At 49.0% G+C, this 25351-nt stretch overlaps 1 protein-coding gene across 1 annotated transcript; it reads left to right on the top strand.

Annotated features, from left to right (window-relative positions):
• The first annotated feature begins 2825 nt into the window (after positions 1-2825).
• Antxrl (ANTXR like) lies at positions 2826-25077 on the top strand. Its single transcript, XM_050140655.1, has 16 exons — positions 2826-3079; positions 6653-6724; positions 8155-8226; positions 10021-10102; positions 10204-10237; positions 11549-11628; positions 11769-11837; positions 12195-12275; positions 12399-12459; positions 14462-14560; positions 16014-16083; positions 16632-16736; positions 19190-19307; positions 20302-20436; positions 21849-21929; positions 24655-25077. Exons 1-16 carry the CDS (start codon positions 2826-2828, stop codon positions 25075-25077), a joined length of 1836 nt encoding a protein of 611 aa, XP_049996612.1.
• The last annotated feature ends 274 nt before the right edge of the window (positions 25078-25351 follow it).

Raw genomic sequence — 25351 nt, 5'->3', positions numbered from 1 at the left:
TGTTGAAGGGGAGGGGAAAGGCAGGGAGGGGAGCAGAGAAAAATGTAGAGCTCAATAAAAATCAATTTAAAAAAGAGTAGGGTACTTTTCTGGTTCTTTCACTGCTGCTGAAGGTTACCTCCCATCCCAGCCACTCACCACCCAAACTCCACCCCTACACTCCACCCCTACACCCCACCCCTCCCCACCCCAACATCCCTGGCCCTCACACCTATACCGCCACCTCCTCCGCTAGCGCCACTCTGGCCTCTGCTTTCGTGGTTCCTGCCTTTTCTTTTATTTATTTATTTATTTATTTATTTATTTATTTATTTATTTTGGTTCCTGCCTTTTCTACACCAAACTCGCCGAAATCCTCCAGCATCCCCAAGGTCTTCACGGATGGATTCAGTCAAGCAGCCACCAGAGTTGGGTCTTCCCAGGGCCTCCAAACTCTTCCTGGGTATTTGCTGAAGCTTCCCACGGCCTCTTTGCCCTTCTGATCGCCTCCACCCCCATGTGTAGAAAGACAGCCCTGTACCAGTTAGGACAAGCTCTGTGACACTGGGGAATCTGAAGGTGTTCAGGGACACAACTGCCTTAGAAGTAGTAAAAGGTGGAAAGCAACGGTTAATCTGTGTGTTAGCTCTGGGATGCCATAGCAAAACACCTGAAGCAATAACTATTTTAAAAGATGGGCTTATTTTTAGAACATATCTGTTCGGCTATAAAAAAAATAATATATAACAATAGCACCTACTTCTATAATAGTAGCCAATTAAATCACATTTTAAAAATATTAGATTTCTAAAACTAAGCATAAAAATTTCAGACTGTTAGTTTTTTTTCTCTCTTTGTAAACCACAGAGTCTAATTAGAACTGCAGGCTACATGGGTATAGGGCCAGCACAGAGTGTGGGCCGCACCCATCCACAAAGCATTCTGTCCCCCAGCAACCACAGCTGCCAAGAGCTCCCAACTAGGAGAGGGGTTTTAGCAGCCTCTCCTCCATCCAGGTTTTGGCTCACAGTTCTGAAATCTCCAAAATTAGGCGGTCTTATTTGGTTGGGACTTTTTAAAAAGGTAGAACTTCCAGTCAGCATCTGGTGGGCTGGCATAGCTCACAAGCCAGGAAAAGAAATGGAAGCGATTGCGGGATCATCGCCCCTTAAAGGATGCCCCAGTAAGGAAAAATTTTCATTAGGATACAGGTTTTTACCTTGGAAACCAGGATCTTTTATCTAACGCATAGCAATCTGCATCAAAACTAAGAAGTTGCACATTGTTCTTTCAAAATTGAAAAGCAAGCCATGCGCTGTAAGAAGATACTGTCAAGCCTGACAAAGGGTCCTGGTGTGCAGAATACACAAAGGATAAGCACCCAGGATGGAGAAAGAACACATACACACAGGCTCTTCTGTAGCACAAAGTTTAATTGTTCAAAAAAAAACCCAAAACAAAAAAATAATAAAGTCAGATATGAGGGGGTGAAAGCTGAGGGATCGGAGAGGCAGAGCAGCAGCCAGTAAAGAGACCTTTTACCTCTACCAGTGCTCAGACAGAAAGGACGATCTTGTCAGCAGACTGTGTCCTTGACTACATCACCAGACTGCCTGTTTAGACTGCACTGAGTTCCTGTCTCCTCCAACCTTATATTCTTCTCTATGGACAACCATATCACTCCTGTCTCCACCTCCCTAGTGCTGGGATTAAAGGCATGGGATCACCTTTGTTTGAGCTCTTTCTCTCTCTTAAGACTGAAGTGAAGTCGTTTAGCCCAGGGTAGCCTTGAACTAACAGAGATCCCTCCGCCTCTGTCTCTCTGGAGTCCTGGGATTAAAGGTGTGTGCTTCCACTCCCTGGCCTGTAGCAGTTTAATGTTACACATTGATCTTCAGGCTTTGTTTGTTAAAACACAAAATATCACCACACTCTTCAAAGTATATAAGTGCCCAGGTCAGGTGAACAGATGGCCAGTCCACTTAGGAATGGATAAAAGGCAGATTAAGGTCACAGTCTAAGAGGTATCTATCCAATGAGAAAAACTATGACAATAAGAACTGTCATGGAAGATGTGACGAGAACTCCAATGTGATAAAGCAAGTATCCTAAATTTGATCAATTTCCACATGTTACTTATTTGAGGTAGTCGTTAAAGACAACAACAAAGAAAACAGAAGATTTCTTTATGTTGTATGTATTGAAATCTACTTTAGAATTAGTTAGAGGAAAGGTTTCCATTCATAAGCATACTGTCCTAAAAAGAAAAGTGAGCGTGGTATTTCAAAGCGTGATTTCCCTCACGCTCTGGCTGGTTCTGAATCCCTTATGAAGGCAGGTGTCTGGTGCTGGCACTGTCCCTCCACACCATGCCCCCTCTGCCACTCCAGAGTGCTACTTTAATACAGAAGGGTGAAGAAGAGGGAGAGCCCACCCACACTCCTCTCAACCTGGACAGGCTGGTGAAGCTCTGACCAGAATACAGCATAAAATGACACCCTAAAGTGATGTCATAAAGGGGTCCACAGCTCAAACTACTCACGGCAGACCCTGTCCCCTGAAGCCCTTGAGCCTCCATGAAGGAAGTTCATATTCTGTAATGCTGTAAAGGGTCCCAAGTGTCAAGGAGGGACCACAAACTAGGGCTTCATGACAATAGCAATTAAGTCCTACCCTGGAATTTGTCAGCCCTGGTGATACCATTGGTGGTAGGAGATAAGCCGTGATCCTCAATCCCTGGTTTCCAGCAGAAGTGGTGGAGACAAAGACCAAGAGTAGCTGTCATTCAGCTACTTGGGACCTTCCACAGCATCTCTAGAGCTAGAAAGGCCACAGGGACAGACAGCATGGGTATTCACGTTCTCCGCATGTCTTGCTTGGCATTCTTTCTATTACTGTTCCTATTACCACCTCCCATTTCTAAGGCTAAGAGCCTCCGCTACCGTGGCCCTGGCTGGAAACTCTTCCACCGCCTGAGCAAGGGCTCCAAAAGTTCCCAGCAACGCCAGGTTCAACAGATGAGGCGAAACTGGAGCCAGGGCGAGAGCCGAATGTCAGAGGACTGCCTGGGTGTTTTCGACCTCTACATCATCCTGGACAAGTGAGTTGGCCTCCTGCACTGTCCCTAGAGAGTCCTTGGGCATAAGCGGTAGGTCTGACTCTGTAGGACAGGCAAGATCATTGTGGGCAGACCCCGGGATGTAGGCTGTCACTGATTTCCTGAATGCAAGGAGGGCCAACACAGGCCTTCTGGATGGCTCTGTCCCCAGCATCTTGACCCTGATCTGGTCACCATGCCCCTCAGGCCCAGAGGCTACTAGGAGCTACCTATAGAGGGACCTTGGAGATTACCGTGGCCACTGTGGGCACTCTCTCAGCTTTGCTGCTCCAAGTAGCATTATTTTAGTGCCTTAAAGGTTCACCTTTTTTCTCCCGACACAAGAGCCTACCCTGGGAAGAGCCTGTTTTTTCTCAAGTTGGGCTGATCTTTAGACCCCTCCTGGCTGTGAAGAGAGGGACTGGAGATGGGGTCAGAGACCCAGAGAGGCTCAGGGCTTCTCTGGTGGTGCCCCTTCCAACTATCCAATTTCTTGGATTACAGAAATTTGCCGTGTGCTCTTAACTTCTATAAATGGGAAATCTTGCTTACACATCTATCTTCTGAGCTTAGCCATTTGACGTGTCTGTATTTTTCTCTTATTTTCATACATGTATGAAATGTATTTTAGCATTTCATTGCCATTTACCTGCTCTCCTCCTTCCCCTGTTAACCCTTTGCTCTCTCTCCCTGTCTACTCTCGTGTTTGTTTTTTGATGACCCAGTGAGTTTCATTAGATTGTGTACAGGTCCATTCTTTCCCAGGTTTTCCCTTTTTCTTTTTTTTTTTTTAACCCAATCTTGAGTGATAGTCCCCTGACCTCAGAGGGTGTGATAAATGTCTCACTTCCACCTGAGTTTCAAGTCATTCCACGTGGAAGGAATTACTTACTCTTTAACCAAGTACGAGCCTCTGTGATTGCTGCTGCTCATTGCAAAATACAAACAAACAAAATTTTTGGCCAAGGTTGTTTGGTCAAAGTCGATGCTGGTAGTAATCATAGTTGTTTAGAAAGATGTTTAATGGGTCCATTGTATCCTGTTAGCAAAACAGTAGCAGTAGCTTTCCCACCAAAGCCTATGATCTCCCCGCTACAGGCTTTTGACTATGTTTTATAAGACCAGATAAGAAATCCCTTTTGTCTAGTAGGACTCAAATTCAACCAGAAAGCAACTGGTAGGTAAAGAGAATGGAGCAGTAAGCGGGTTCGCCAAAGCTGAGCATATAGGGGAAGCCTTATGTAGCCTAACTACTTTGTACACTAACTTAAAATATTTTAAAAGAAGTTGGAACACAGTACCCCACATTGGTGAACAATGCTGCTCACAAAAGACATGGGTTATTACGTGAAAATCTCAGGGTGAGACACGGATACCTCTCCATATGTTACTGGCTTGGGGATCCCCAGAGGTACCCAAAACAACCCATGTTATTGCCATTTCTCTTGGCTGTCCACCATAACTAGTTGATAAGACCCGAATGTTGATGACACTCCATACTGTTGTTATATAGGACACAGAGAAATAAATCTTGAACTGGCCAAGACTGTCTCTCTCTCTCTCTCTCTCTCTCTCTCTCTCTCTCTCTCTCTCTCTCTCTCTGATGTATAGCTTTCATGGTCCTAGAAGGTGCTATTCAGGCTGTTGAGGGGGAAGAAATTAGTGGTCTTTATCTAGTGCTGGGCACTACATGTCACAATACTGACCTGCCAGGCAAGATGTATTCACTGGTGCTATAGCAGTTTATAGCTGTTTATGGGGCTAACATAATTTCATTCTTCTTTATGGTGAAGGAAAACACCATTGTATATACGTACCATGTTTTCATGGACTCCTTTCCTCTGCTGTTGAACAACAATAAACAAGGATAAGCAGGTATCTCTGTGGTAGGGCATAGAGTCCTTTGAGTGTATGCCCACAAGTATATTTCTCTACTGCATAGTAGTTTTTTGCTTTGGTCTTTGTTATTGTTGTTGTTTTCTTCAGAAATATCCATACTAACATCCATACCAGCAGTTTGTACTCCCACCAACAGTGAATAAGGACTCCTCTTTCTCTACACCTGTGTGGGCACTTACTATTGTTGGCTTTCTGGTCATAGCTATTCTGACAGGCCTGAGATTGATTCTCAGAGTGATTTTAATTGCTATTTCCCTGACGGCTAAAGGTGTTGAGCACTTTAAAAATTTATTAGTCATTTGATGTTGATGGAGGTTTCCGCTTCATTTCCTAATGTATGATCACTTTTAGAGAAGTTCCACAGGCTGCTGAGAAGAGCATACATTCTGTAATGTTTGGGTGGAATGTTCCAGAACTGTCTGCTGGGTTCATTTGAACTATGACATCATTTAATATTAATGTTTCTGGCTTTTTGTCAGGAAGACCAATTTATTGCTGACAATGGATGCTAAAGTCACCTTCTCCTACTGTGTTTTGGTTAAGTTGTAGTTTTATGTTTAGTGCTGTTGTTGCTGTTGTTTGTTTTAGTTTGTTTAGGTTTTGTTTTCTCAAGACAGGGTTTTCTTGTGTGGCTTTGGCTGCCCCAGAACACAGTCAGTAGACCAGGTTGTCGTCAGTCTCACAGAGGTCCACCTGCCTTTGCCTCCTGAGTGCTGTGATAAAAGGCATGTGCTGCCACCACTCAACTTTAGTAGTGGTTTTTTTTTATGAAATAAGGCGTGCCCATGCTCAGTGTGTATGTGTTTACAATTGCAATGTCCTCTTGATGGAGTCACCATAATCAGAAGAAAGTGAGTTTATCTCCAGGTTAGTTTTTACTTGAAGCCCTTTCTGTCAGCCCCTCGATGGTGTGAATCTTGTAACAGACAGGCAGGAAACAATGGAGAGCTTTGATCTGGCTCATGAATGGCTCAGTGGACTAGGCTATCCTGGTAGGCAAGACATGACAGCTACAGCTGGTATGATATGGGGGCCAACAAAGAGCTAGGAAGACCTAACAATCCTCAGGACCCAACCTATGCCCCCAATGTTCCACAAGCTCCAGAGTAATCTCTCCTGAGAAGGAGCTTTGATACTTAATAACCTATAACCCAAGAGTTTAATAAGGGAGCTCCAGGCCAAAGCTGGGTCACCTTCTAGGCCTTTCCTAGTGTTCAAAAGCCTTCTAATAACAATAGTGCCAGTAGCCCTGACCCACACATTCATGGACAGGACTGGGAATTGGTAAGTTAAAAGTCAGTAGAGGCAGAGTGGAAAGCCTCACACATCAAATCATAGGTAGCTCTTCCAATCAAGACATCATCCTTCATCGTGAGACAACACAACCCTCACCTACCATAATCAGGCACTGTGGGGAGCCGCTAAAGACCCTTTTGGGGACCTCAGTCTCTATAGATGAAGCTGTTTGGCTACCTTCTGCTCACTACTGACCCTGAAGAAGATCACCTCTCATGATGATCCACCCTGGTCAGCACTGACACAGCAACATGTTGCTAAAATAAAAATAAACAAACCAACAAATAAATAAAAACAATGAACACCTGGGAAGGCTAAAACTGCCCTTTCCTACCCTATGATGTTACGTCATACCTTGACATACGTCTCCTTTGTCTTCAGGTCAGGCAGTGTGGGCACAAACTGGATCCACGTTTATTCATTTGCGGAGGATTTGGTGAAGAAATTTCAGAAGTATGGCTTCTTCTGTCTGTAATCTCCTCTGTGCTTCAAGGGAGTAGTCCTCTTGTCTCTTAGATTTGATGGGCTTGAGATCCCCTCATAGAGGGAGCATAGGCCCAGGCTGGTGTGCTAACATGGGGGACAGCATCTAGTTGGGGTACAGCAACACTGGCTGATCCTCCTTGGGGATTCGGTGTCGTACAGTGACAGAGTCCACCCTCCAGGACCCCTCTGAGTGGGAAGGACACCATGATAGGTGGTAACCTATACAGAGCATAGAATGTTCAGGGCCAGAGGAGTGAGCTGGGGAGCTTGTCATATAAAGACAAAGGAAAATGCAGGAATCCTCAGAGAAAAGTCTCAGGGTCCTAGGGAAACTGGAAACGCGAAACTGAGTCCTCAAGGCAGGAGGACAAGCAGGGTCAAAGGGTGACATTACTGCGGCCACAGTGCTTATCAGACACAACTTAAGAGAGGTGTCTATGGCTCACAGGATCCAGGGGGTTCAGTCCCTCCTTCACAGGCATGGCAAGAGGAGCGTGTAGCCAAGGCTGTTCACACCGTGTAGACCAACACTAAGAGAGCTAATGGCAAGGACAGGGACCGGGCTCTAACTGTTGATGGTCTGACTTGATAATCTGCCTCAACCAGCTAGATACCACCTGAAGATTCTACAGCCTCTGAAATAGTGTCACCAGATGGGGAACGAGTGCTCAAAATCTGGGTTATAAGGGATGTTTCCAACTCAAACTATAGCAGTGACCCCCAGTAAGTGGATAGTCCCTAAGACTAGGGGAGTGAAGGTTGCTCAGGAAAGGCTGGGAGAAGAGGACCACAGGTAGATTGGGGACAAAGCCATAGTAGAGGTCATGCTAAATCAATGGAATCTGATTTCCTGCTGAGTGATAGGGAGAGAGGAGGGGGAGGCATGTGTGTGAAGGGCTTCCCAGACAGAGAGTGACCTTGTTGAGTTGGGAGGCAGAGAGGGTGAAGAAAGATGGCTAGAGATGCAAAGAATCTGATAGCCGGGACCAGGGATGATGATGATGTCCCCGTGGGGGAGCGTGAGAGCCTCTCTGCCTATTCAGAATGGGTGACCTGAGTGTGTGCCCATATGAAAGAGGAAAGGGTAGAAGGCAAAGGGAGAGAAAAGAGTGAGGGCAGATAAGAAGAGGGGGAGACAGACTGAGGGAGAGAAGAGGAGAAGAGAGGTGAAGCATGGGATGGAGAGGGGGTTGTCCTGACACGTTCTCTCTCGTCCCCGGAGCTACATATCTCTGTGGGCTTCAGAATCCTTTGCCGATTTCACCTTAACCCCTCACCTCTGAATGTCCCCAGTGCGAAGGAGCTGGGGTGGGAGCAGGGATTTTTGTGCATGTCTGCTTCCTGACAGACTGATGATCTAGTCCCTTGGCTTCTCAGTACATGTGCTTTGTCCCCAGCCCTAAAATGCGGATTTCCATCATCACCTTCTCAACAGAGGCTGAAGTTATCATACCACTCACCTCAGACAGGTAGGTATTGCCCAGTGGCCGGGACACTGGTACCTCGAGGAAACTGAAGGCTTGTAGAGCCGTCTGCGTCTCCAACATTGCCCATCCATAGGGGCCCAACTTGACCCCGAACCCCAGTTTACTAGCACCCTTAGGCCTGTACTTAAGCAGAATTCATAGGCTTGATACTTCTAGAAGTTCTCAACCCCTGAATCTTACCTAGGCCCTGCCTATGACAACATATGGGAACTGGGAAGGTACACATGTCAGTACCCTTAACACCCATAATAACAGGGGATTGGTGAGACATGCGTGTTCTCTGGGAATTCTGGCCTGTGTCGCTCTCTGCTTGGGTAAGTGAAACAGGGAGGCATCTGGGAAAGCCTGAGGAGAGCCCTGGAGTTTGGGAAGCATAGGTCCCCTGTGGTCATCAATCAATAAGGAAGCGTCAAGATGAGAGCCACAGGAAGATATGGGGAAGGGGTAGCCACAAAGTGGGGTGACCCAACAGTGAGAGCATCCTAGAGGTAAGAAGTTGGGGGCTTCTGACTGATGAGGAGGAAGATCAACTTTACCTGCTCTTCCAGAGACTCCGTACAAAGTTAGAAAGCCAGAAAGATGTGGAGACATGAAGGACTGTGGTGACTGGAGGTGTGAAAATCTCTGTCCTGCATCCTAAGGGAAAAGGCAGGAACAAGAGTGAGGGGACAACCTCAGGGAAGGGTCAAGAGTCTCTGAGTCTATGGACACGGCACCCAAGGTCCATCTGGGAGGTGGGGCAGGAACGGACTGACTCCCAAGGGTCCAGGCCAGGCCTGCTGCAGTGTACCCTAGTGGCTGGGTTTTGGGGAAACTTGATTAAATTTGAGTGGCAGAGAGAATCCCTGAGGGTGATTCTGGCAAGGAGTGCAGAGAAGCCATGGGGCATAGGAGAAATAGAAGGAGATGCTGGGTGTCTCAGGGGTTATCCTGGGCTGAGTGGAGAATAGAAATAGAAAAAGGATAGTGGGTTAGCTCAGGCAGAAGGACAGACTCTAAGGGCAGATAAAGGGGTAAGTGATGGGATGGCCAAAGGCTGGGGGTTGGCATAGAGTGGAGCTAAGCTGGCCAGAGGAAAGAGAACTGGACTGGGCTGTGCTGGCAAAGGGATGAGGGCAGAACTGTGGCTGGAACGCCACAGCTTGGGCCCTGATCATCTCATCTTCTAGTAAAATGTATATGGGCCAGGCATGGCCAGGCCTCAAGGCCTGGGTCCCAGTGATGGGAGCTAGTGGAGTCCACAGTCAGGCTCATATCTAAGTACACAGACTGCTGCCTTTAGCAGACTGGAGGGAAGGGAGTCAGGCCAGGGTGCTGTGACGGTGGAGACAGGAGCTGGTCAGTAAGTCAGCAGGGTGGCATGGCCCCCTCTAGACCTACACAGTGGATAATAGACTGTTCAGAAGGAGGGTGACCATGGCATTAGGTCACCCATTCAGAATGCAGAGACCCACTGTGAATCCCTAGCTTAAATCCCAGGATGTTCTCCAAGGACTCTGTCCAAATCTCCAAGGCCCTGGGTGCCTAAAAAACGTAAACAAACTCAAAGACAACCAGACCTTCCCGTGGGGCCCACTGAATTCCCTGCCCCATCCTGCCTTCATGCTCAGGGATCAGAGGAAGACCTGGCTCAGAAGGGAGAGAAGAGAGTATTCCTTGTCCAGTACCCTCTCTCAGCCGGGCAGCCTGCAGGGTGGACAAGGCCGTAGGACTGCTAAGAGATGTTTTGCCACTGCCAATATCTTTCATACCACTTTTCTGTTTTATCCCTTTCAGAGACGAAATCCAAAAGGGCCTTCTCACTCTCCTCGAAGAGGTGCCTACCGGATTCACACACATGCAGAAAGGGATTCATAAGGTACAGAGAGCTGTAGCCCCCTCTGGGCACAGCTACACTGGCTTGGTGTAGAGGGCCACATCTCTGCATCTCACCATTTCTTTTTCTTCTTTTCCTGGCAGGCCATAGAGCAGATCAAAAAGGCCAACTTGGAAGGTGAGCTGTCTGTGCCTTCAGTGGGGCGGGACCCACAGAGCTGGGCTCCCTACAGGGTCTGTGTGTAGATCCTAGCCTCTTCAAGTCTAACTCTTGAAGCCTGTCCCCCCCCCACACACACACATGTAGCTGGCCCCTCTGGAGCACAGCACCCCACTCAGGAGGCTTCAGAGAGGACCGGAAGCTGCGTGTGGTCATGTGTACGCTTTGTTCTCACTAGGGTCCTTGGCTTACAGATGGACTGGGAAATAGAAGAAAACACGGGGCCTGGGCAGACTGAGGACCCTGTGCTGGAAGCCAGGGTTTGGTTTCCCTCTGGCTGCTAAGTCTTCTCCTACCTCTTGCTTTGTTTGGTCAGCTTCTTAAGCCCACGAGTCAATCATGTCCAGCCAAGACCTGTGTCCCTCTGGACTATGGGTCTTGTGGAATCCAGTGGGGATTTTTGATGAGGGGTCATTGGGTTCCCTGCCTAAGACTTTCTGACTTGGAGCCTTGTGGCTAGCAAGAAGGTAGTTAGTATAACAAAAGATATATTTTATTATGCTGAGGGTCATCACACAAGGCTCACACTCTAAACCCCTAACTCTAGTCCTAAATCTAGCTCCCCAAGGCTGCTCTCCTGTAGGTATATCTTAGCTGAAGGTCAGGCCCAGACTCTAACAGAAGTCTCCAGCCCCAGGGCAGATCAAGCTGGTGTCTCTCCCGATACACAGGGCAGAGCATTGCTCTTGGTCTCTGATATATAAGTATACGATTATGGAGTGTCCAGTGGGTGCCATGGGGTTCTAGGCCTGTGTCTGGTTATCTTGTGTGAGTGATGTCACTGGGTTCTGGTTATCAGGTGCAGCCCTGAGTGTAGTGGGGATCCTGACTAAGCTATTTTTACATCTCTAGAAGGCATTTTTCACTATGCTCATTGCAGGTCTTGACTCACTGGGTCTACTGTTCCCATTAAGATGTCCCTAACGTAGTGCCTGAAGCTGGCCCCAGTCTCCACCTGCCTCACTGGGCATCCTCATCAAGGAAGGATGTTTCCCCCACCAGCCCAGGGACAGGCTGGGCTTGTGGCACAACCCTTAGTTAAGGGAGAGGTTCCACAGCCAGGGAATAAGAAGCCAGACCTGCTGGGAGGGTCTCAAACCCCTCTGGCTCCTAATCTGTAGAACAAGTAGTACCCAAGGCTTTTCATTCTATGAGACCAAGGAGTTAGAAACAAACAACCAACTTTTTTGCCCTGAATAGTGCTGGCTCTGCAGCCTCACCCAGTAGGCCACTCCCACTAAGCCCACCCACTTCTTGCTTCTTCTGCAGGCAGCAATGTCAACAGTGTGATTATTGCTCTGACTGATGGGACACTGATGGATAAGCCATTTAAGCAGACTTTGAATGAGGTAAGTCCAGTCTACAAGTATCAGCATTTTGCCTCTGATATTTAGGGCTGTGTTTTTGTTTTTTGTTTTTTTGTTTTTGTTTTTTTTTGTTTTTTTTTGTTTTGTTTTGTTTTGTTTTTTTAGCATATTCTTTCTTTTAGGCCCAAAAAGCTCGAGAACTCGGAGCCACTGTTTTCACCGTGGGTGTCCATGATTTTGACAAAACACAGGTACTTCAGACCAGGTGACCAAGGGCCCCTGTATAACCTATTAGAGCAAGATTGTAAAGGCATCTTCACAGTGCCAAGAAAGTGAAACTCTCACCTGCCCAAAGTGCCCTGTCTAGAATTAGCCACTGCAAAAGGGTAGCTCACATAGTTGAGTAAGCCAACCCCCTTTATAGAATGGGTAGGAGAGCTTCCCATTCCTGAAGTTTGGACTTTGAATGAAAGTTAGGGTGTGTCTGACACCCTCCTGTCATCATGGCCTCAGGGCAACAGTAACCGCCCCAGGTCTGGGAATCTGTTGCATCAGGCTTCTGGTTTCTGGCTCTGAGGTTCTAACTGGTAAATTTTCTCCTATCATAGATGGTGCAGATTGCAGACAGCCCAAGTCACAGTGTCGCAGTTCAAAAAGGGTTCTCTGCTCTGCAGAGCATCGTTGGCACAGTGAGCAAGTGGGATGTTGGGACACTGGGGAGCCCTGTCTGTATTCCCTAAGGCTTACTATCCTGCCCATCTCTCTCTCTCTCTCTCTCTCTCTCTCTCTCTCTCTCTCTCTCTCTCTCTCAGCTTGCTGCCAAGACATGTATTGAAGTGTTATCCGTGCAGCCTTCCTATGTGTGTATAAAAGGTAAGAGGCAAGGGGTCACAGACATGGGCAAATGGTATAACTCAAGAGGGTGTGTATGTTTGCACAGGTACATGTGATATATGTATTGTGGTAGTATTTATAGTGATCATCACCTTGACATGATCTGGAATTACCTAGAAGACAAACCCCTTAGCGTGACTGCAAGGGAGTTTCTCGACTGGGTTAACTGAAGTAGGAGACAGCATTCTAGACACAGGCAGCAGCTGGATCTTATGCCCTGCAGAAGAGAGAAAGGCAGGGAGCTCTAAGTCTCCTTTTACTACTGTGGACAGCTCGGCTCTTCCTCTGCCTTCTAGTTCAGGCAGCTGAGTCCTGACCTCCAAATTCTTCAGTGGGAGTCCAAGACTCCAGGCCTAAGAAGACAAGACTAAGCCGGGCAGTGGTGGCGCACGCCTTTAATCCCAGCACTTGGGAGGCAGAGGCAGGCGGATCTCTGTGAGTTCGAGACCAGCCTGGTCTACAAGAGCTAGTTCCAGGACAGGCTCCAAAACCACAGAGAAACCCTGTCTCGAAAAACAAAACAAAACAACAACAAAAAAAAGACAAGACTAAGCTTGCTTGGGGGCTGTACCACCCTCAACACCAATGTAAGCCAGAGGGCCATGTATGTGGGCGCTCCAGTACATAGAACTACATTGTAAGATGTAGAGACAACAGAAGGTGTGAGGACAGGCAGCATCTGAAGGCTCACTGGTGTTAAAGAAAGAAGCTGGCCCTGATGTTTCCATCCTAGTCTCTGGCTCTGGGCCGTCCCCGCCCCTCCCTGTCTTATGGAAAAGTGAGGAGTCTGCTATGCTGTAAAATGAAGGGAGGAAAGACCTCCGCTTCTGGGATAAAAAATAAAAATAAAAAGGCCAGCAGTATAGCCTGCCTCTGACTGACTGTCCTGGAGCCCACCGGCCTTGGTGTCTGGAAAGCTGTGTCGATACCCACATGAAAGCATGAGGTTGTCACTCTTTCCTGCCTAAAGCTGAATGGAGGCAACGGGTGCTTCCAGATGTCCATCCACTCAGTCACTGACCTGCTAAAGCGTTGACCAAAAGTTTGTGTTAAGCTCTCGCGTGAGAATACCGGTCAATTTCAGAGAAACCCGAGGCAGAAACCAGGACCCTGAATGCAACAGGATTGGCTGTTTGCTTGAGGTGGTACTGAGTCATCCTGTGTGCTATGGAGCCTGAGGAGAGTCCTTGTAGAGGACGGTCCTTGATCAACCATCCTGAGGCATCTGAAATACAAGGACCGCAGGAATGAGCTGGCCCTGGACCCCGAAGCAGCTATGCAGGCAAATGAGGAAAGGGTAGAGGAATCCAGTCTGTAGAATCACCCACCCATCCATCCTCACTGATGTTAAAAAGACCTTGCTAAACCTCAGAGTGATTGGCAGGATGAGTGAAGATGAAGAAGAATGTTTTGGCCTCGGGACCTGGATCTCAGAGGCGCCATCTCTTTATGAGGGACTCTCTTGGGTGGGTCAGGGACTGGACCCATTCCTTATGCCCCAGCCCTTATTCTTGGGGTCTCTATTCATATACCATAAACATAGGAAAGGACTGATATTCTCCATGCTCAGGGGTACCACAGGCATTAAGTAGGAAGCTGGTATCTAACCCTGTGCAAAGAAGGCCCTGCGTCTGTACAAGTGGAGTAAGGAATGCAAAAGTTTCCAAGCAGGAAGGTTTCAGCTGAGTTAGCCTAGCTTGGAACAGGGACTCCTGCATAAACTTCAAATTTGTTGGCTCAGGGATCCCAGAAGGACTCCTAACTTGGCAAGGCCCCTCCCTGTTAAATTAGCATGGATGCTCTGTAACATCCAGATAAGGATTTGCCCTACAAGTCCCACAGATGACGGTTCAGACACTGTTGTCATTTCAAGAGGGCTCCAGAGAATTCCCTCTTCAGGGTAGCCCTTCATGAAAGGTAAGACCAGAGAGAACATGGCACCCAACTCCTCTGCTCCAATGCTCAAATGTTCTTCTTGCAGGTGCCTACCAAGTAAACATTAGCGGACGTGGGTTTAGTAATGCAAAAGACATGAGCCAAGTTATTTGCAGATTCACGTTCAGTGATTCCAGAATTGTTGGTAAGTAGTCCCTTGGCATCCTTGAGGTATACGTTACCATACAGAATCATTTCTCTAAGTCAGCCTTGCCTTCTGTTCTTACTGACCATGTGCAATGGACACTGGAGAGTTAAGGCAGCATGGACCAATGGAAAAAAAGACCAAGTGGCATGCCTAGGTCTGTCTGCCTTCATACAAACATAGGTAAAGAATAACCCCCCAGCTCCCAAAAGCATCTGGAGGCTGGCATGACACTGGCCCATCCCCGACTACTGCATCCCGCTAGTCTGTCTTCTGCTCCCCTTCCCGAAAGCCAAACACCAGAAGCTGGTGTCTATAGTTGGGACAGAACAGCAGCCTCCAGACTGACCCTGGAATGTCTAAGAAGTCTTTTTGGAAAATTATTTATTACAACACACAGAGGGGAAACTAAGGATTGGGAAATTGGAAGCCTAGCCAGTGGGAATACAGCTCAGCCCTTGACTTATGCCCCAGCTCAGTGGACCGGGAAAGGAATGTGTGTTAAAGATAAGTGGCTTCTGTCACAGTTACAGAACTCTTCTCTGGCTCCCAAAGGAGCAAAAGAAGAATCTCTATTCCCTTATGAGCCTTCTCCAGCTCAGTAAACAGTCCAACTATCCACCCCCCCCCCCCTGGGTCTAAGCCTGATTGCCGTTCTTGGTCCTTATTTCCTATTCCTGTACCGAGTCTGCCAGCACTTCATCTTGCCTTTATCTTGAGCCTCCACTGTCCCTGGCGGACCCATCTCCCTAGCAGTAAAGTCCAAACTTCTTCCCAGAGCACACACTTCTAGCAACCTAGTAGTAGGTGCCTTACCATGTGCCTCTCACTTAGCCCGGAGCCCCCAGCCCTAAGGTCATTTCCTGACTGCTCTGAGCTCAGACATCAGCAATTCCCACAGAATCAGTGTCAGCGCACATGGTGCACCAAACACAAACATACCAAGAATTATTGTCCATGGTCTTGATGCCTATGCTCAGTAACTCACACTTCACCCAGTGCAGCTGCCTGATGGTCTCACCACTGGATATCTTTAGCTAATTCCAGGCAAGGCATCATTGCATTGTATGCTCATTTTTTAAAATAAGAAATCATATCTCTAAAAGAAGGAACCCATCACCAGTGACTAAGCATCTGTCTTCTCCCCAGTATGCCCCACCCATCTCTCTGCCCACCCATGTTACAGCACACTGCACTCTGCCTTTTGTGTTGTCCTGTGTGTGGTGTGTCTTGTCTTTTCTCTCTTCCCTGGGGTGCAGGAGCCCTTGTTTGTGTGTGCCTGCTGGGTATCAGAATGTGGTTCAGTAGTGGGCAGAGCTGGGACTCAGCGGGTGCCCTTCAACTAAGAGAGGCAGGGGGATCTAGGCAATCATCAAGCAGTGTGAGCCTCAGATAGAGGGTGACAGTGGAGGAAGGACACCCCTATTGATACTCTTGTGTCATTCTCTTTTAGATGAAAGCCCTACTGATATGAATGACAAAAGTATATCCTGTCCTGGACCAAGGATACAGCGTGCTGGAGAGTAAGTGCCCCTTGCTGGAGGTCCAGTAGTTTGTTTATCAGAATAAGTGCCCCTTGCCAGTAGCTTAGTGCAGAGTGCAGGGGTTGGTGTTTACCAGTTTGTGGGGAATCTGGGGTGTACCCTCTGCTGTGAATCATGTATCTGCTTATATGTGGGTTCCATTTCCCTTCCATGGGCCCCTGTTAGTGTCCCTGGTAGTATTCAGGAATACACAGTGCTCAGGCACTGCTGAGGGCAGAATGGAGGAGGTGATGGGTCTGAGGGTTCAAACCATTGTCTCAATACCTCCCTGATTCCTTAGCTCATGGCCATTATGGCCATATGACTTGAAGTCCTCTTCTGACCTCATCTGTAGCCTTCACCATCCCTGAAGAGGTTGACTTGTTATGCAATGGGGATTAAAGTTCTCTACCTACCTACTCACTATCAGGGAACTCTACGCTAGCGTGTCAGCATCGTTACACTGAGGGTTGATGTATGTGACCGTTCCAGCAAACCAAGGATTCCAGGGCTCTTTCCATTATCTAACTCTCTTTTCTGTGTACTAGGGAAGTCTCTCTTCAGGTCAGTTTGAACAATGGCATCTCCTTCATTGGGAACAAACTCATCATAACCGGTACCAACTGTGGGAGTACCAGGGTAAGAGCCCAGGGGTGTTACAGATCCACCTAGAGGTCAAAAGATTAGTCACAAAAGGCCTGGAGGTGCACACAAGTCCCTTAGGTAGTCTGTGGCAGTTTCTCAAAGAGCCACCTGGGACAAGTACAAGGCTTTGCCAGACACTGTCTAAGACATGCAGGGCACACGACAGCACCACATGGATGTGCCCAGAGTTTCTGCCAGCAGCAGTCAAAGACGTGTGCCAGTGAATCAGAGTCCCAGTAGCTAATGTGGACCCAAAACCTACTCAGGGTCTCACTTGCCAAGTACCTGCTGGCTTGGTGACTCCTGTCATTTACAGGGTCCTCTCCATCCCTGGCAGCCCCTCATTTACAGGGTCCTCTCCATCCCTGGCAGCCCCTCTGCGGACTTACTATCACCTACAGGGCATCCTTTCCCACTGTGGTGGGGGAACTATCTGGCCTGTGGACCCCAGAGCTCATTCAGGACCCCTGGGGCGGGGGAAGAGCTGCTCCTCAAGGGCTGCCTTCCCAACTCCACATCTGTCTTCCAAGCACCTGAGACCAGTGCAGTGTGACTGAGGGGTATGCCCAAGAGAAAGAGCTTTGTGTCCACCTGTGACAACTCTTGAGTTTCTCTCAATATTCAGAGGAAGGAGGGGTGAGCTTCTCGGACAGAACTGAGAGACACAGAGAGCAGCCAGGGAAGGGAGACCCACATCTCCCTGCCCTACACATCTTTAGTGGCCCAGCAGCCCAACCCTCTCCTTGAGATCTGATCACCGGTAGCCTAGTGCACTGTCCACCAAGCATCCTCAGACTCTGGGAGATACTGAGTCATCCTCTTCTAGGTTCAAGGCTGGGAAAGGTTGACTGCCCTCTGAGGACCAGCCTGGGCCACTAACTCAGCTGTAGCCCCTTGGGTCTAGGCAAGCTGGGTGGAGAGAGTGTATGCACAAATAAGAAACAAGGGGTGGGCACATGGGAAGAACCCACTGTTGTTATCAATCATAGGGGATTGCAGTAGGCAGCAGCAGTGACAGAAGCAGTAGCAGCAGCGGCAGCAGCAGCAGAAGCAGCAGCAGCAGAAGCAGCAGCGGCAGCAGCAGCAGCGGCAGCAGCAGCAGCGGCAGCAGCAGCAGCGGCGGCAGCAGCAGCAGCAGCAGGAGCAGCAGCAGCAGCAGCGACCCTAAACCCAACCAGCTACCGGAAGACAACCCAGACCCAGACCCAGCGGACACAACACAAAGCAAAGTCACCACTACTCCCAACAAATCACTAGAAAACTACTTTCACTGGAACTGGAACTGGAAATTTCTTATCTTCTTACCAGCCATGCTGGGGATTCTCATGTTGCTGTTCTTCTGTTGGATATGCTGCAGAAAGGTCAAGTCCACTGCCCACCCCTCCCCCTTGCCCTGGATCCCACATACATGCCCTCTCTCCAAGGAACAATGTCATAGTGCAGTATTATAAACCAGCCTGCTGGCAATTTCCCATCTGTTCCAAGGTCCTTCTGTCATCCAGGAGAGACACAGACTCTTAAGTTTAAAGCCCCAAGCCCTAGAGCAGCCTGGGTTCTGAGAACTCTCCAGCCTCGCTGATACAGAAGTTCCATTTAAGATGCCTGGGCTCTGGGCTGAGGCTGGCCCTGGAGAGAGACCATCCCAGCACCCAATGGCCCTAACCATCTTGTATCAGCTACACATCTACAGGCCTCATGTGGCCAAACCTCAGAGGTGCCCTGTATGTCAGGACAGGATCCCTCATGTAATCCCAGTAGTCCCATATGCAGGGTGATGCCTATCAGACACGATTAGTTACGGCAGAACTACCCTCGATACCAACTCCTTTCCCAATCCCGGTATAGCATACAGCCCCATACTGGGCTGCAGAAGTACAAAAAAGCAGCAGAGCCACCCTCCCCCAGTAGGGACTGCGGTTACTGTTCAGCTTCAGGGGGAAATGCATCCATCCAGAGACGTAACCAAAGCTTGGCTAAAGCAGAGCCAGATGCAAAGATGGCACTGGCATCCTGGGACAGGGTATGAGAAGGCAGAGGAGCTGGGGAGCTAGGATGGAAGGAACCCTCCAGAGAGATGAAGGAGTAGGAGGAAGTAGCAGCCCTGGGGGACAGCATGCAACAAGAGCTGCCAAGGCCCACCTCCTCTCAAGGGCACAACGAACAGAGAAATCTGGGCACTAAAATAGAGAGTGAGGAGGCTGCAGGATGAAAAAGGGAGGATGAAGGACAGTGAGCTTCTGCCAAGGGGAAGTGTGGGCTCCACTATAGTTGGGATGTGACTGCTGAGCAATGCTCTAGTTGTGGTCCTCTCCAGGGACCAGAACCTTGATTCGTGTGGCCTCCTCCTCTACCAGAGAGGAAGGAGATCTGCCTTAGGACAGGGAGAACCCACTGGACACAGCACCACAGGCAGTGGACACCTACATAGGCACCCAGAGGCCTTGTTGTCTCCCTGTTCCAGGTTAGGGTCCCCACTGGCTGCAGGGCCAAGGCAAAGCCCACCCTTCCCACTCAAGCCCACATCTGTCTGTTTTACGTTCCAGCGTAAAAAAAAGCCGCCGCCACCAGAACCAGAGAAGGTGAGTTGGGTAGGGGAAGAGGGTGGCACTGTCACATGGCATCATGAAGTCTTCATGAGGCATCATGAAGTCTGAGCCCAGAATTGCTCACCACTTTGGCAGGGAATGGGTGGAATGCAGATCAATGGGAAAGTCACGGGACCCAAAATAATGTCACCCAGACAGACTCCCTGCATTTCACAATCATTAGGGCTTTGGCCACCTGCACCACTGTGTGCAGCTGTCCACTGATGGACTGGTATCTTTCAGTGGATCCCATAGGACTCCTTATAGAATATCAAGGACACAAACAAGTTCTTAGTATAGAAGCTGCATGCGTCAGACCCAGGTCTCCATCTCCGGGCTCAGAGCCTTTGGGCTTCTCTACTCCTTGTCCATCACCTGCTGAAAGGGCTTCCCTGAGGTCCACCTAGGATGTCCAGAACTGGGGAAAACAGAGGATATCCTAACTGACCATGAGCTATGAGAGATGTTTCCAGATGAGCAGAGGGACCAGATGGGGAAGCAACTGTGTCTTCTTTGAGGGTGGGGACCAGAAGAGGTAACGAAAGGCTGGAGCAAGCAGAACCTGGACCTGGGCCTGGGCCGGAGTTGGAGCGGCTTTCCTGTCCATGTGGGAGAGTGCTAGCTGCAGAGTTGCCCTGGGAGCTTGCCCCTATAAAGGCCAGAACCAAGTGGAGGAGAATGCCACCTGGCACTGCCCACCCTCTGCACAGCCTCCAGGCTAGGCTTCTGCCAGCAAGAGTGGCCCCAAGAGAATCAAGAGCGCAGCAGTGGGCTCTTGGCATTTGGGGAAGCTCAGTAACTACAAACCAGAGGGGCTTTCTTGGCTGTTCTTCTCATGAATGACCTCCCGGGTGTGGATTACAGTCTTCCATTGGCTCCACAACATTAGTTGACTGACTCCCCAGTGCAGGGGTATGCAAGGCACAGTGTGCCCCTCTCTGTTCAAGAAGCTGCAGGCAAAACACACACTAACGCTTTTCACTTCCAGGATCCAGAAGAGAACCAGTCCCCTCCTCCTGTATCACCACCGGCTCCTCCCATCCCTCCTTCATCTCCATCACCTGTCAACCCAAACCCTACTGTGATCGTTGCCTGCTGTGGCTGTGGAAGCAGAGGCATCCAGGTGACTGGGAGATGGGCATGCTGTGACCCCAGGCTCAGCTCAGGGGGGATGGGCACAGCCAATCATCAATAGAGAGGTCTGACTGTGGACAGGATGCAGGACATGTAACACTTTACGTCTGAGGACACCCGGCTCCCTGTCTTTCTCCCAGGGCTAGAGGGGAGCAGCACACAGGAGGGTCTTCCAAGTGCTTGCATCCCTGTTTTTGCAGGTTCCCTGGACATGGCCACTGTGTCCTGTCTTGCCAGTCTCTGGTTCCCATGTCATTGTCTCTGCCCCAACGATGTCATTGCTGTCCCCTTAGTCTGCGGACGAACGAATCAAGATATGTTGGGTTTATCTTGCAAAGTCTGATACAGTAAAAACAAAAAAGACCAGTCACGAGTTACCATCTGTCCACCAAGAACTGGCCAAACGCCAGTTGCCCTGGCCAGCCAGGACCAAGGCTCTTCCTATACAAGCAGAAGAGCTGATTGAATGGTCTTAATGGCCACTGAGGTGGACAAAGAGAGACAAGATGGAGGTAGATGACATGGAGTTCTGAAGGGGCATCACAAGCTTCCTATGTGGAACTGAGCTCCAGGGCAAACAGCTTTTCATTTGAAGCCCCTCCTTCCAGGCCACCTCAAGAAAAGGGGAAGACAGACAGAAGCCCCAGATCCCAATATGGACACCCTACAAGAACAGTGCTAAGGAACAAAGAGCCCCAGTCCCCCTCGGGGCTTTGAAGTCTTCCTCCCTGCCCTGCTTCTATCTGTGGTGGGCCCATTGCTCCCTCCAGAGAGCTTCTAAGTCTTCGGCCATTGCCAAGGACATCTGAGAGCCATGCCAGCCCATTCCCTGCCTGTGAGCTACAGTGAAACCAACACAGGTCTCCTAAGAGGAAAACAGCCACTGCCCGTAGCCTGGCCTCCCTGGCTCATCCCCACCCACTCTATAGTGCCCAAGGACTCTGAGCTGTAGGGCTGAGACCATGACGCTCTCTACAGTTAGGTCCCGGGGTTCCTCCAGCCTCTCCTTGCTTTACCAGGGACCGTGGGGCAGCAGACCCTGATAGAGACCTGGACCTCTTGCCAGCCTGACCTATGTGGCCCAAGTTCTGGCTTTTCCCCCATTCCCAGGCCTTCTACCCAGACACTTCACAAAGCCCATAGCTCCCCTGGAGGCCTCTGCTTGCCACCACATACCCATCAAGCCTCTGAACTTCTCCAAAGCACCTTTTCTTCCACATTGTCCTAACGTCTATGTCCTCCAGTGCCCACTCCAGACACCAAGTCTTTAGACTCGTCCCTTAGGAGAGGATGGGATTTGACTTCTTGTACCCATGTTGACAGAGTTCTAGTGAGTGTCTTTGGGGGGGGGAGGGCAGCTCCCATGCGCTTCTGCTTGCTCATGTCCCGGATGCTTTTCAGGGAAACGTGGGCCCATGCTGCACCTGCTTTCACCCAGGTTACCACCAGATGCCATTGATGTGGTGTCCTCCCAAGGTCCAGGTGAGCCAGACCCAGGAAAACTCCAGGGCACAGAATGGCCATTGGTTTTGTATTTTGAACTTGCAGTGTTCCGGATCCACAATTTCATGAGAGCCGTGCACTGGAAAGGGTGGGTTTTAGCTGAGATGGTTTACTTCAGGGTTTACTGTGGCGGGAGGGGCCTGAAGTCCCCGACAAGGTACAAAGTTAAGTGAGCGTCAACCCGCACCTCTTGCTCCCTTCGAGGCACAAAGTAAGATGTCCACTGCTGTGCCCTCTGCAGGGACAAATAAAGGGAACTGTTTAGGACAGGGATTCAGTAGGGGTTGGTCTGGGTCCTAAAGCCTCTTGCAGGACAGTCAGCTTGCAGCACTGGGCTTGTGTAAGCAGAAACCAAACACTAATCCAGCTCACTTGGCAAGTTCAGACAGGTTCCCGTATGAAGGTACTCTGGGATGTTCCATCAGGCTGGTCTTCTGCCTGAGCAAGGAAGTACTGTCTAAGTGGGACCCACTTAAGAACATTCTGGAGACCTTAACCCTAGTCTAGCAGCAGGGAGTGGAGGTTGTGGTCAGGGACCCTGCTCACATACCATCTCCCACTATAGGCCACTTAAGTGTCCCGTGCCACCTTTCCCGAAGGCGCCTTCAGGCGCAGCCTCACCTAGACAAAAGCAAGAGGAATAAGATCCTGGTGGGACTGAGTGTGCCTCTCCTCCCGCTCTGTGTCACCCAGTGGGAAGGCGGTCCCTAAGCTCCCGATCCTGGGTGGGGGTGGCACGCAAGCTTGAGGACTTGAAAGGAGCCTGCTTGTTCCAGTCACCTCATAAGCTTTCGTGCCTCAGCTAATCACAACCCAGGGAATTCTTTACACGTTTCAGTTTACCGCAAACCTGGGCATTTATGGAGTAGAAGTTAAGTGGCTTTTCTGCCTTAAACTTTGACAGCGTGAATGTCTGCCCCGTGGCCCTCCACTTCCCGAAGGAATTTGTCTAGTTGGTGCCGTCTCCTTTGTAAATAGGCACAAAGTGCAGTCGGGTTTGGGAGTCACATCCACTGAGGTCTGGGCTCTCTTCAGTTCAGGCTTTATCTCTCTGCCTGTTAAACTGATGGAAATCTGGTTCGGTAGATGTAAAACTGAGAAACCTCCCCCTGCCCTCAACAGAGTATCTACCATAATGACGGGGCATTCCCAACCCCACCCATCTTTCTATGCCTACCCCCCTCCACCCAGGAGCTGCTTGGAGCCTGGAAACTCATTCCATTCTCACGACTGCCTCAGAGAAACTGTAACTTCCATATAGATAATATAGTCCATGGTCTAAGGACTTCCCATAAGCTGATGATGAACCAAACCAATAACTCTCTTGTTGGGAGGAAACTCGAAACCTTTCATCAGTGTCATGGTCAGGAGCCAGCCAGACCAGCACCGCCCCCCCCCTCCCCGCAGGCATTGTGTGTGTGCTTCCTTCTCTGTCCTGCCGTCTTCACAGCTGTGCAAACTGAGGCACTGGCATTTAGTTTGGGGCTCAGCATGGTGAGGCTCTTGAGTGGTACAACCAGGTTGTGAATTGACCCTTCCATCCAGGCTCTGTCCCAGGAGTCAGGGTGCCAGGGTGACCAACAGAAACATTCGGACAGTACATCTTCTAGTATAAAGTGTGATGTATGCAAAGTGTTTATGAATATTCATATCTCATGGGCCTTAAAGTGACTATTTAATGCCCAACATTCAGAATGGTCCTTTTTTGTTCTTGAAGTTTACAAATAAACAAGAGAGAAAAGAGCCGAGTTATTTACAGACATGCATAAACAAACCAACATGGAGATAAGAATTTCCACAGCATCTTAACTGTGCAGAGGAAGCAGAATTATTAGACCCGTAAAGCCAAGTGTGAATTCACCAAAAACAATCATGAGGTCCTTTGAAGTCTTTGCAGACATAATTTACGTTCACAGAAACCAGGTCTAGAAACAGTTTGAAGGAAACTACTCACAGTCCTGAGGTAGAGGCCAGATTCTTGAAGGCAACTTACGTAAAACAGCCGAGGAAAGGGGGACTTTTCTGATACCAGCCTAATCAACAGTCAGAGAAATTCTCCAAAAATAATGATTTACTTGGGAAATGTCTTACGGCCTTGTGAGGTGCTCCCACATTCCAGAGTGGGCCGTGCACATATAAAGAATAAAGGGAAACTTTAAAGACCAAATTAGAAGTTCACACAAGTTTCTCTGAGCCAATAACCTTTAGTCACAGGAATCATAAAAGAACAACAAAGGATCAAGAACAAAGGGGGCAATGGCACCAGCCCACACCTTTGAACTGGTCACTCATGGGCAGATGTCCTTAAAGACTATGTTTGTGTGTAAGGGATTTAAAAGGCATGTGGGCTACAGGCTGCTATGGAGTTACTGTGTGTATACAGCCATTGATGTGAACACTTTGTAAAGATCTTTGGGCAGTGTGGTCCTAGCAGTGTTTTGTGACCATTTTTCTATATGAATTATATTTCCTCCTTCATAAATAATCAGCTTTCCCTATTTTAATTTCGGTTTCTATTAGGACTTGACACATGTGACTCTGTGTTGGTTATGATTTGTTTTGATTCAAAGGAGCATTGAGAAGGCCCGCACTGCCAGCCGAATCCTGATAAGCCCTCGCTCTACCACTTCAGTGAGGCAACTTTAGCTTTCCGCCTCAATTCCAGTGACCTCTCTGTGACCTTCTGTTTTTGTCCTTCCTCCAGGGGAGATGCACAAACTATACTCTTGTGAATCCTAGCTGCACACATGCCTCCTGCAGCCCGAAGCTTTGCCTTCCTTCCAATAGAGACTATCTCCGTCTCACGAAACCTTCATACTCCTCAAGGATTGTTATTCAACCCAGCGGGGAGTGCTTTGGCATCTCCCAGGCATCCTGCAGCCCAAAGATCTGCCTTAAAGCAGGCCAAGAATGTCTCCCTGTTGCACCGAACCTGTGCTCAAAAGTGTGCCCACCGAGTCAGAAGTGCTACTACACTCTCGACCATTCACAGTCCTCATACCCAAACAAGTGTACCCCATCTCCCTCCAGGATACTGCCTCTGCTCCCTCCCCGTGCCCGCCAATCTGTAGAAACCCTTTGTCAAGCCTACCCTTGTCGTCCATCCTCTAAAGAACCAAAATTCTAAGTTCAAGAGGTGTTTGTTTCTTATATTGAACACGTGCGTCAGGTCTTAGATTGTGGGGAGAAAGCTACAATTGGCTGCTGATCCTCAGGCTCCGTATCTAGGGAGATGCTCGCCATCTGAGGTGAGATTATGTTGCATGGACCAGGCAATACCCACTTTTCTCACTTCCTATAAGTCTGTCTTCATCTGTCTGCAAAAGCTTGGACAAATGGGATCTTCCTCGAAGGTCTCTGTGAAACTCTCTTCTGAGTTTTCTTTCCCTCAGAGAAGTACT

The sequence above is a fragment of the Alexandromys fortis genome, unplaced genomic scaffold, assembly GCF_014885135.2.
Source record: "Alexandromys fortis isolate MF-2015 unplaced genomic scaffold, M_Fortis_MF-2015_v1.1 scaffold_46, whole genome shotgun sequence".
NCBI lineage: Eukaryota > Metazoa > Chordata > Mammalia > Rodentia > Cricetidae > Alexandromys > Alexandromys fortis.
The sequence above is the reverse complement of the archived record's forward strand: the minus strand, read 5'-3'. Positions and strand labels throughout refer to the sequence as shown.